At 42.5% G+C, this 12,373-nt stretch overlaps 1 protein-coding gene across 1 annotated transcript in view; it reads right to left on the reverse strand.

Moving 5' to 3' along the window:
- JMY (junction mediating and regulatory protein, p53 cofactor) overlaps nt 1-12,373 on the reverse strand; it is a 273,665-nt gene that overhangs the window by 69,752 nt on the left and 191,540 nt on the right. The window contains exon 6 of the mRNA XM_030193232.1: nt 828-1,015. Coding sequence (XP_030049092.1) covers nt 828-1,015 — 188 coding nt within the window. The remainder of the gene's footprint in view (nt 1-827; nt 1,016-12,373) is intronic.

Here is a 12,373-nt window from a genome sequence, read left to right on the forward strand (position 1 = left end):
AGGGTGCCTCTGACCCACAGCAAAAGGCATTACTGTGTTTTTTTACCACTTCCTGGCAGTACAAACAACATCCAAAAGAAAACTACATGGTTATGTCACTAGTTGTCACTGTGCATAGCTACCATTAGGGTTCATTGTAGAATTTACAACAAAGAAATGAAATATACATTTGAATTACTAAGATACAACCAAGCAGGCATAGGGGTGCAGCTCTAGTAAGGAGAAGGTGGTTCTGCATAATGAGGAAGTCATATAGAGCCTTACTGAATTACTTTTAATTCCTGTGTGTGTGTGCTTTTCTATCTGTCTGTGTGTACGTGTGTGTCTCTGTGCCTGGGAGAATAGAGAAGAGGGGAGAGGTGGAAGAGACATATATAAGTGGCAGCATTCTGTAAGCTACATAGGTGAGAGCCCCACCCATGTCCTGTCCATCCTTCACTCATGTATACACCCTCCTTGCATTTACACGCTATGTAAGGTATCAGCACCCTTGTACAATACTGCTTAGTTGCCCTGTTATCACTTACGTGCCTCAGTGTACACTTACTCGCAAAAGTGACAGTATTTTGTACACTTACACACTAAAAGTGGCGTGTAAATCTGGGCACTCTATTATAGAATTGCCCTTCTTACATATAATGTCTTTCCAACATGCCATTGGGTCGAAAAGTAAAAAAAAAAAAAGACTGTGCACAGTACTATATTCCACTGCTAGGAGAAAAGGCCTATAATGCAGGAGACATTTCAATACAGGATCTGCATTATAGGAAATGCAATGTTTAAAGCCATCAAAATAAGTCAGAAGTGCTGTATCTTACAAGTATCACCTTTTTGTTTCTGAGGTAGGCTTTCTTGGCTGAAATGCGTCCACGCCTAGCTTCCAGCTGTCGGACTTTCTGCTCAAGTTTCTGCAGTTCTTCTCTTTGTAAGTGGATAGATGCAGCCATATCTTCAGTTGCAAGCATTGCCTCCATGCTTTCATAAGTATCATAGTACACTACTTCTTCTCGCTTCTCTGTTAGGTAACAGAAAAGAATGAGCCACTGCATACATCTGATGCATCATTTAAAGCATTCATCAGTAACCAGATTTTAATAAAGCCATTTTTAAAAATAATGTACATTATAATGATCATCATTCGTCATAATAACGGTATTTCACGATCATGTGCTTAGAACACAAAGTATCAAACTACATATTCAAACTGATTACATCACAGTTTTCCTCAGTAAAATTATAAAAATGTATAATAAACCCTCTGATTTTAACACTGGTTTCAATTGCTTTCTTTTGATAATAAGAGTCAGTCAGCTGACTGGATTGTATCAAAAGAGCTCAGAATTAGCAGAATAAGAGGATCTCACTGAATCATCTCATGTATATTCATTGTGGGTATTCTTAAAACCTGGCTTGCCTGTGGACCTTAAGGACTGAAATAGAGTAGCCCTGCTCTACTTTTTAACGACATGGCTATCCATCTAGATTCCTTGTTACCTTTACCTATGTTTCTACTTATTACTTTAGCTTTTCTAAACCTTGTATTTTTATTTTGTTCTATTTTTGTCCTCGCCTCCAAACTCTGACTTCCTCTCAGCTGTATCTTTTTTCCCTCTTAGTCTTTCTTTAAAGTTGAACAGATATTTATGAGTATTTCTTGCACCATATATAACTGTCAACATTCATTACTTTTTAGTGGTAGAGTCAACGTTTCACCTCCCTGGCTGCTCAAGGCATGATTATGAGGGATAAGATGTGTGCGGTTTTTATATAACCAGCCCAGCTGGTGCCTGATGTGTCGGATGTTTGGAACAGGTAGGCGCAATTTTTTCATTTGTAAGCCTATTGAGGCAGCCTGCCTACTTGGTGTCCGGAATATTATAATCAAACCGTGATGCCATTTAGTGAAAGAATCCTTCTCCTTCCCCCCTTTCTAACAGATGCAAGATATGAAGACTTCACTGACTTTCATGCATTCTCAAGCAACTTCACCTGCGTGAAACTACACAGCCGGTGCCTCCCTCCCCCTAGCCATGCAGGGCCCCCTCTTGTGCATATGTGCCTGCCTGCCTCCCTCCCTCCGGCCATGCAGGGCTCCCCTCCTTGTGCATATGTGTCGGGAGTGTTCTCCACTCCTTATGTCCCAATGCTCAACATTAACAGTGTGCATCAAATATGCATGCCATTAGCGTTGAGCATTGGGAGTTTTTTTACGGCGCTGTTGCAAATTTTGAGCATTGGGCCCTCAGGGATAGTTGAAATGGCACTGGATCTGATCCAATGCGTCCACATATGACCTCCATATAAGCTGGATTTATTGGTGATGGATTAGGTATGATCAGTATCATTTGTGATTATGTACGTTTATTAGTTTTCTACCTAGTTGTAAGCGTATTAAAATTTTTTTAATAAATAATACAGGGAAACACATTTCTTACTTGCTCATCTATTTTTTTCATTATCTTTTTCCTCCCATTTTTTACTTCTTTTGTTAAACTTTATGTACTTTCACCCTCGTTGCAGACTCTTTCCTGTCTGCTTTTTCCTTTCCCTCTCTTCTGCCTTCTATCCATCCTCACCCTTCCAGGTCTAGCACCGAGTGAGCAGCTTCTTTAGTCAACAGTAATAAACCCAATAGTGAAGAAGACAAGACGGTAGGGGGCTTTTCTGTCCCTACTGCTTTGAGTTCTTTTACCCTAGCTGCTTCTGCTGACAGAAAGATTGCCCTATGCACATCCCTAATAGGTAATATTGTACAGATCACAGCATAGCAAAATTTCATGAGACGTGATTTTCTGCTCTGGAGATGCAACTTTCTAAGGGCATTAATAAGATTATGGTAGCTTAGATAAGGTTATCAAAATGGTACATGGTCTATAACAAACCTTACACAAAAAGCCTTAACCTAAAATGTACTCTCCAGAAAAAGAAAATAAGAAGAAAAAGGGGAGATATGATAAACATTTCATTATCTGACTTCTAAAGGTTAGCATTTTCTAAGAACAGTCAGGGCAAGGCCAGATACCATGATGAAAAATTTAGGAGGAATGAATTACCAGATTTGCCCAATTATAGCGTGACCTTTAGGGCCTGATATTCAGCCTGTGGCAATCAGCATTTTGCTGACTGCCACTGGTGTTATTCATAGATATTCAACACTGGGCCACGTCCGGGCTCTGGCATTACATCTCTGGGTATACAGAACCAGGAAAACATAGCTGGTTAAGTGCAATATTCAGCACTTAATCTGTGATGGCAAACCATATAAAGACAGGACTGACTTTTATGCAGTCTTATTTGTGGTTACTGTGAAGAAACAGTGTGTTTTAAGCCTGTAAAATGTATTGGATATTTCCCTGTTTTAATTATGTCTGAAGTGTATTTCTCCTAGTTGGCCAGCAGATGGTGCACGTTTATGCTTAAAACTGTTATAGGGAACCGAGGGGGTCTTTTATTCCTATGGGCCTTGCTGCAGATAACTCGAGTTAAGTTTTAGTAAAAGACCCCCTGAGTGTTTTGTTTTGTTTTTTTTTAACACAAGCAGGAAGCAGCAGTATACATTTAAAACTTGTTGACTGGGCTCTAATTGGCCTGGAGTTTGAAATTACCCAGTAGTGCTGACTGTTGCTTCAGTCTTAGCCTGGAAGAAGAAAGAGACAGATCTTTTTGCTAAGGCTCTGTGAACAAATATATGTCCTGATCTTCCCAGGTACTGTTTAGACAGTATGCAAATGTTCTAGTTAGTTTTTTTAACGGATCCATTTTTTAGTTACTTGTTACTGATTGCCAATTGCACATTTTTGTCCACTGTTCCAAGTTCTGATAATAAACACATTTGTTTGTTCACTCTGCTTGTCTGGACTGATGATGAATCCTGGTGGTTTGTGTATTGGGTCTGTGAGTGCTTTTGTGTTTGGCCCCAGTAACCTAGAAATCATTGGAGATAATTTGAGCATGAGAGACTCACCTAGAGGTGGTTCTGACCCAGCTGGTGGGAGGAGGGCGTTAGTGTAGAGCACAAGCAGCAGGTGCAGGCGGACCTGAGCTGTGCTGGGGATAGACCCTCTTAAGTGGCAGCGGGGTAACCCCAAGCGGGTAGCTAGACATTTTGTGACAGTTACTTTGGCCAGCTGAGTGTTTACTCTCCCCCCCCCCCCCAAGAGTGCCCCCAAAATAGCCAGTTTCATGCTGGGCACTAATTGGACATTTTTGGTGGCACTAACTGGTTAAGTGCCCTGAATATAATTGGTTAGTCCTAAACAAGTGATTTAACCAGCCAGGAGCTGTTTTTGGTTGGTTAAATCATTGTGAATATCGACCCCTATATTTTCAGCCACTGTGAAAGAGGGAAAAAAAATCTGAAGGAACTCCATTATCTTTTTCAGAACAGTACAAAAGAAAATACAGCACATTAATTATGCAAATACATTACTACTTTACTGACAGTTGTAAAAGCCTGGAATTGCCTGTCAACAGTGATGACAGCAGCTAAAAAAACAGAATTTAAACACACACGGGATACGTACAGAGGCACTTGGCAAGGAACGGAGAAAGTGAAATTGTTTACCTGTAATTAGGGCCATCTAATAAAAATTCCATTGATTCACATAAATAGCATGGCAATACTTATGTACTTTATTCATGTTTATTCACCCCTTCAAAGAAACGTAGTAGACTGGTGATGCAAGATTTTCCTTCATTAAATCCATGCTGGCTTTGTCTCATTAATCTATGTTTATGTATATCTTCTGTAATTTTGCCCTTTATAATAATCTCTACCATTTTGCCCGGCACTGAAGTCAGGCTCACCGATCTATAAAATTTCTCGGATCACCTCTGGAACACTTTTTAAAATTGGTGTTACACTAGCCACCCTACAATGTTCTGGTACTATCCTGGATTTTTAAAGATAAAATATATATTATTAACAATAGTTCTGCAAGTGCATTTTTCAATTCTATCAATACTCTGGAATGTATACCATCCAGCCCAATCAATCTGCTAACTCTTCAGTTTATCAAACTGCATCATTTAAAGGTTTACAGAGATCTGTCTCAGTTTCAGTGACTCATCAGCTTTGAATATCATTTCTGGCACTGGTATCTCTCTCAAATCTTCTTCAATGAAGACTGAAACAAAGAATTCATAAAATCTCTTCAATCTTCCCTAAGTACCCCTTTGACCGCATTGGCCTGTAGAAAGGTGGGAATGTCCTCTACAAGTACCTGCTTGTGCCGAGAGCTTATGAATTATACTCTCAGTGGACAATTTGGTAATTTCTGACATCAATGAAGTGCATAACCAAGACAGACAATTTGAATAACCCACTGGTCAGAGGTTACAAGGCACATTGGTACCATGTCTATGCCCCGAAGGGCACCAGGGTACAGCCCTACCCTTGGACTCTGGGGAAGCTTCCTCCTTCGATGTTGAGAGTGGTACTACATGGATTGATGTCAACACCCACTGGGGTGCTGGCACTGAAGACCACTCCGCAGGCAAGGTAGGAGCCTCAGGAAGAAGCTGGGGCTGAGCCACAGCTGGCGCAAGTGCCCTCAATGCTCGAGTGGTTTGCAGCTGTAGCATCTGTGCCAGCTCCTCCCTGAGCATGGCTCGGTACCACTCATCGAAGGTAGGCATCAGCAAAGGCTGGGGAACTGGGACAGGGACAGCTTGCGAAGGAGTTGGTGTTGCACCAGAAATGGGAACCTGGTTGCCTGGAGACTGGCGCACTGGCACCTCCACGAAGGAAGAAGAGCGCTCCTCCATGTGCTTCTCCAGTATGCATCCTTGGTGTCAGATCCAATGCTGACCGGTCCTGGGGCTGATTATCAGCACCTGATGTCGAGGGAGAAGGAGATCTCCTCTATGCCAGTGCACTCCCAGTGCTAGTTGGGCAGCCATCGAGGTCAATGCTTCCGGTGCCAATGTTAATGGATCGGACTTCAAGGAGCCATTCAGCATGCAGAGACCTGACTTTCACCCTCTCCAACTTGAGAGGCATTCCAACAGCTGCCTGCATCTTTTCCATCAGGTCAGTTGAGCAAGAGAGAGAGCAACTTTCAGCAGCAGTCGCCACCCACTGACATCACTTGTGAGATCTTCAAATTAACGCTGACTCCTGGACCTTCATCCAGCATGTAGAGACCTGACTTCCGCAGTCTCCATTTTCAGAGGCTTTCCAACAGCTGCCTGCATCTTTTCCATCAGGTCAGCTGAACACGGAAGACAGCGATGTGCAGCGACAGCCACCAACCACTAATATCACTTATGAGATCTTCAAATTAACACCAACTCCTGAGGCATCACGCCTCCCTGGGCCCTGCCCTTGTGTGCCCCTTCATGCACTTTTAATGCACTCTTGCACAGTATTCTGGCCTATGTCAGAGCATTAGAACCACTCACATATCTCAACACAAATGTCCAAACCCTACCTGAAAATGGTTAGGTTGAATGTTTTATTTATTATGATTTATTTACCGCCATTTCAAGGTGGAGTACTGTAAGAATAGATCAAACATGAGCAATAGGCAATTACAGCAGTAAAAAATATTCAAACAATAAAAAGTATGGCATAATATACTATTTACAATGTCATCACAATACGTAATAACATTTTAATTAGTACATAAGTACATAAGTATTGCCATACTTGCAGGGCCAGTCTTAGCAAGTGCGGGGCCCTGTGCAGACCAATTTGGTGGGGCCCCATCCTAGCCCCACTCCCACCCCAGCTCCACCCCATTGATAAGATTATTCAATTTTTAGAATTTTTTTTTATTTATGAAATTTCAAATAAAGACAAATGAAGCTAAACTTGTACAGAAAAACTGATTGAAATAATAAGCACAATGCTATCATAAACTCCCCCTCCCCAGAAATTATTCAATTCAAGTCCACTACAATTAGTAGGTCCAATTCTCATACCCCCGGGGGAGTCAGAGGTGCGGGCACACAATCTCTCCACTGCAAAACACTATACACAAACTTGTGCAAAAACACACTCATAACCTTACCAAACCATAACAGCACTAATTCCAAGGACAGGACGAGCTACAACCTTATGCGTGGAAAGGCAGAACTGTAATTACACCAGGCTCTAAAACACCAATACACTACCTAGTGAAAAAAACAAAACAAAAAGGGCTGCAAATACTACACGCTAGCAGGATACTGCACCTTGATCACACATGGAAAACACATGACACAACAGATATGAAGGCAAAATACTGAACTGGAAAGTTACCTCAAGAAGTCAGACTCAGCATGCAGCAATACTAGAAAAATTGAAACTTACATGCAAAATATCACAGATGCACATTTCCAAAAGCTGACATATTCCAATTAATAAATTCTGAATAAAATACTTTTTTCTACCTTTGTTGTCTGATCATTTAGTTTTTCTATTCGCTTTGGTCCCAGTGTCTTCTGTTTTATGCAGTGTCTTCTTTCCATTTAATATTTTTTTCTCACCATGTCCACCATCCATCCTCCTGTGTCCTGTCTACCATCTGCAACGTCAGAGTGAGGTAAATTTAAATACCGCCGGAGTGCCGGGATGGAGCGGAGGCTGACTGAGGCGCACTGCGCGGGGCCCCCTTAAGCGTGAGGCCCTATGCGGCCGCCTCGGCCTAAGACCGGCCCTGCATACTGGGAAAGACCAAAGGTCCATCAAGCCCAGCATCCTGTTTCCAACAGTGGCCAATCCAGGTCACAAATACATTGCAAGAGCCCAAAAAAGTACAAAGCATTTTATACTGCTTATCCCAGAAATAGTGGGTTTTCCCAAGTCCATTTAGGAGTAGCCTAGTGGTAAGTGCAGCGGACTTTGATCCTGGGGAACTGTGTTCGATTCCCACTGCAGCTCCTTGTGGGCAAGTCACTTAACCCTCCATTGCCCCAGGTACAAAATATGTACCTGCACATATGTAAACCGCTTTGAATGTAGTTGCAAAATACCACAGAAAGGCAGTATATCAAGGTCCATTTCCCTAATAATGGTCTATGGACTTTTCCTTTAGGAAGCCGTCCAAACCTTTTTAAAACTCCGCTAAGCTAACCGCCCCTACCACATTCTCTGGCAACAAATTCCAGAGCCCAATTACACATTGAGCGAAGTAATATTTTCTGCGATTCATTTTAAATTTACTACATTGTAACTTCATCACATGCCCCCTAGTCCTAGTATTTTTGGAAAGCGTAAACAGACACTTCACATCTACCCATTCAACTCCACTCATTATTTTATAGACCTACTACTATTACTATTTAGCATTTCTATAGCGCTACAAGGCGTACACAAACATAGAAGAAAGACAGTCCCTGCTCAAAGAGCTTACAATCTAATAGACAAAAATAAAGTAAGCAAATCAAATCAATTAATGTGTACGGTAAGGAGGAGGGGAGGGTAGGTGGAGGCGAGTGGTTACAAGTGGTTACGAGTCAAAAGCAATGTTAAAGAGGTGGGCTTTCAGTCTAGATTTAAAGGTGGCCAAGAGACCTCTATTATATCTCCCCTCAGCTGCCTTTTCTCCAAGCTGAAGAGCCCTAGCCGTTTTAGCCTTTCCTCATAGGGAAGTCGTCCCATCCCCTTTATCATTTTCGTCACCCTTCTCTGCACCTTTTCTAATTCCACTATATCTTTCTTGAGATCCGGCGACCAGAATTGAACACAATATCTGAGGTGCGGTCGCACCATGGAGCTATACAAAAGCATTATAACATCCTCATTTTTCTTTTCCATTCCTAATAACAACCAACATTTATTTGCTTTCTTAGCCGCAGCAGCACACTGAGCAGAAGGTTTCAATGTATCATCAACAATTACACCTAGGTCTCTTTCTTGGTCCATGACTCCTAACGTGGAACCTTGTATGACATAGCTATAATTCGGGTTCCTCTTTCCCACATTAAACGTCATCTGCCATTTAGACACCCAGTCTCCCAGTAACGTAAGGTCCTCTTGTAATTTTTCACAATCCTCCCGCGATTTAACGACTTTGAATAACTTGTGTCATCAGCAAATTTAATTACCTCACTAATTACTCCCATCTCTAGGTCATTTATAAATATGTTAAAAAGCAGCGCCCCAGCACAAACCCCTGGGAAACCCCACTAACTACCCTTCTCCATTCAGAATACTGACCATTTAACCCTACTCTCTGTTTTCTATCTTTTAACCAGTTTTTAATCCACAATAGAACACTAACTCCTATCCCACGACTCTCCAATTTCCTCTGGAGTCTTTCATGAGGTACTTTGTCAAACGCCTTCTGAAAATCCAGATACACAATATCAACCGGCTCACCTTTATCCACATGTTTGTTCACCTCTTCAAAGAAATGTAGTAGATTGGTGAGGCAAGATTTCCCTTCACTAAATCCATGTTGACTATCAGGCTTATTTTCGAAAGAGAAGGGCGGCCATATTCTGACCCAAAGCAGGAGATGGCCACCCTTCTCCCGTGAGTGCCCAAATCGGTATAATCGAACGCCGATTTTAGGCGCCTCCAACTGCAGTCCGTTGCGGAGATGAACAAAGTTCCCGGGGGGGGGGGGGGTGTCAGAAGGGTAGCGAAGGCAGGACAGGGGCGTGCTTAAGAGATGGCCAACCTCTGCCGATAATCGAAAAAAGAAGGGCGGCTGTAGCGAAAATTTGGTCCGCTTTTTTTGGACCCTTCTTTTTCACGACCAAGTCCCAAAAAACTACTACTACTACTACTTATTACTACTTAACATTTCTAGAGCGCTACTAGGGTTACGCAGCGCTGTACAGTTTAACAAAGAAGGACTGTCCCTGCTCAAAGGAGCTTACAATCTAAAGAACGAAATGTCAAGTTGGGGCAGTCTAGATTTCCTGAATAGAGGTATAGTGGTTAGGTGCCAAAGGCGACACTGAAGAGGTGGGCTTTGCGCAAGGATTTGAAGATGGGCAGGGAGGGGGCCTGGCATATGGACTCAAGAAGGGTCGTCGACTTAGGTTCATCACCAGTTGATATTGTTTACGTACTTCTAGATAGCCATTTATAGAATTGTCGTGTAAGTTTGCAGCTGAAAATTCACCTACATTTAGATGACTTAGTTATATATATAGTATATATAGTTAGTGCCCGAACTGCCCAGATGACCACCGGAGGGAATTTGGGATGACCTCCCCTGACTCCCCCAGTGGTCACCAACCCCCTCCCACCAAAAAAAAAAAAACAACTTTAAAATCTTTTTTTTTTTGCCAGCCTGTATGCCAGCCTCAAATGTCATACCCAGCTCCATCACAGCAGTATGCAGGTCCGTGGAGCAATTTTTAGTGGGTGCAGTGCACTTCAGGCAGGTGGACCCAGGCCCAACCCCCCACCTGTTACACTTGTGGTGGTAAATGGGAGCCCTCCAAACCCCCCGCTCCCCAAATCGGTTTTTCGGGGTGGGGGTTTGGAGGGCTCCCATTTACCACATATAGGTGCCCCCCTTCACCCATAAGTGCTATGGTAATAGTGTAGAGTTGTGGGGAGTGGGTTTTGGAGAGGATTTGGGGGGGGCTCAGCACCCAAGGTAAGGGAGCTATGCACCTGGGAGGTATTTTAATGTTTTGTTTTTATTTTTAAAAGTGCCCCCTAGGGTGCCCGGTTGGTGTCTTGGCATGTGAGGGGTACCAGTGCACTACGAATCCTGGCCCCTCCCACAACCAAATGTCTTGGACGTGTTCGTTTTTGAGATGGCCGCCTTCAGTTTCCATTATCGCCGAAAACCGAGGCCGGCCATCTCAAATCCGCCCAAATCCTAGGCAATTGGCCGGCCCCAACCGTATTATCGAAAGAAAAGATGGCTGCCCATCTTTTTCGATAATACGGTTGGGACCGCCCCTTCTCGTAGCCATTCCCGGAGATGGGCGCCCTCGGAGATGGGCAGCCCCTTTCAATTATGCCCCTCCTTGTCTCATTAATCCATGCTTTTGAATATGCTCTATAATATTGTTCTTAATAATAGTCTCTACCATTTTGCCAGGCACAGACATCAGACTCACCGGTCTATAATTTCCCAGATCTCCTCTGGAACCTTTTCTAAAAATTGGTGTTACATTGGCCACCCTACAATCTTCCGGTACCACGCTCGATTTAAAGGATAAATTACATATTACTAACAATAGCTCCGCAAGCTCATTTTTCAGTTCTATCAGTACTCTGGGATGAATACCATCCGGTCCAGATTTGCTACTCTTCAGTTTGTCAAATTGCCCCATTACATCCTGTAGGTTTATAGAGATTTCATTCAGTTTCTCTGTCTCATCAGCTTCGAATACCATTTCTGGCACAGGTATCCCACCCAAATCTTCCTCGGTGAAGACCAAAGCAAAGAATTCATTTAATCTCTCCGCTATGGCTTTGTCTTTCCTGATCGCCCCTTTTACTCCTTGGTCATCTAGTGGTCCAACCGATTCTTTTGCCGGCTTCCTGCTTTTAATACACCTAAAAAAATTTTTACCATGTGTTTTTGCTTCCAACGCAATCTTTTTTTCAAAGTCCCTCTTAGCCTTCCTTATCACTGCTTTGCATTTGACTTGACATTCCTTATGCTGTTTCTTACTTATTTTCAGTCTGTTCCTTCTTCCATTTCTGAAGGATTTTCTTTTACCTCTAATAGCGTCCTTCACCTCACTTTTTAACCACGCCAGCTGTCGTTTGGTCTTCCATCCTCCAATACGCGGAATACATTTGGCCTGGGCTTCCAGGATGGTGTTTTTGAACAGCAGCCACGACTGATGTAAATTTTTTTTTCACCATTCTTCTCATTTTATCATAGTCTCCTTTTTTAAAGTTAAACACTAACGTATTATTTCCTATGTATACTTTTTTCAAAGCTAATATCAAATCCGATCATATTATGATCACTATTATCAAGCAGCCCCAGCACCATTACCTCTCACACCAGATCATGCGCTCCACTAAGGACTAGGTCTAGAATTTTTCCTTCTTTCGACGGCTCCTGTACCAGCTTGCTCCATAAAGCTGTCCTTGATTTCATCAAGGAATTTTACCTCCCTAGCGTGCCCCAATGTTACATTTACCCAGTCAATATTGGGGTAATTGAAATCAATACTGTTTTCAAAAATTCTACAATCTGCCAGTTTTAAGGGTGATAATAAATTTGTAAACATGAAAGTTGGTGGAGAAAAAAAGACCTCAGTGAAACCGGACACACCTCTGTTTAAAGGACACGCCTTAGATAGAGAGGGGACCTCCTTAATCATTAGTCTCAAAAAAAACTCCACATACACTTCTTTCATGCTTTGTATATCATAACACCCTTTCAAAACACTGTTGATGAAGGCAAAAAAATATTATCAGCCATAAGCCGTTACTTAGCTTCGATGGTGAAACCGACGT

Source organism: Microcaecilia unicolor, chromosome 2, assembly GCF_901765095.1.
Source record: "Microcaecilia unicolor chromosome 2, aMicUni1.1, whole genome shotgun sequence".
Lineage (NCBI taxonomy): Eukaryota > Metazoa > Chordata > Amphibia > Gymnophiona > Siphonopidae > Microcaecilia > Microcaecilia unicolor.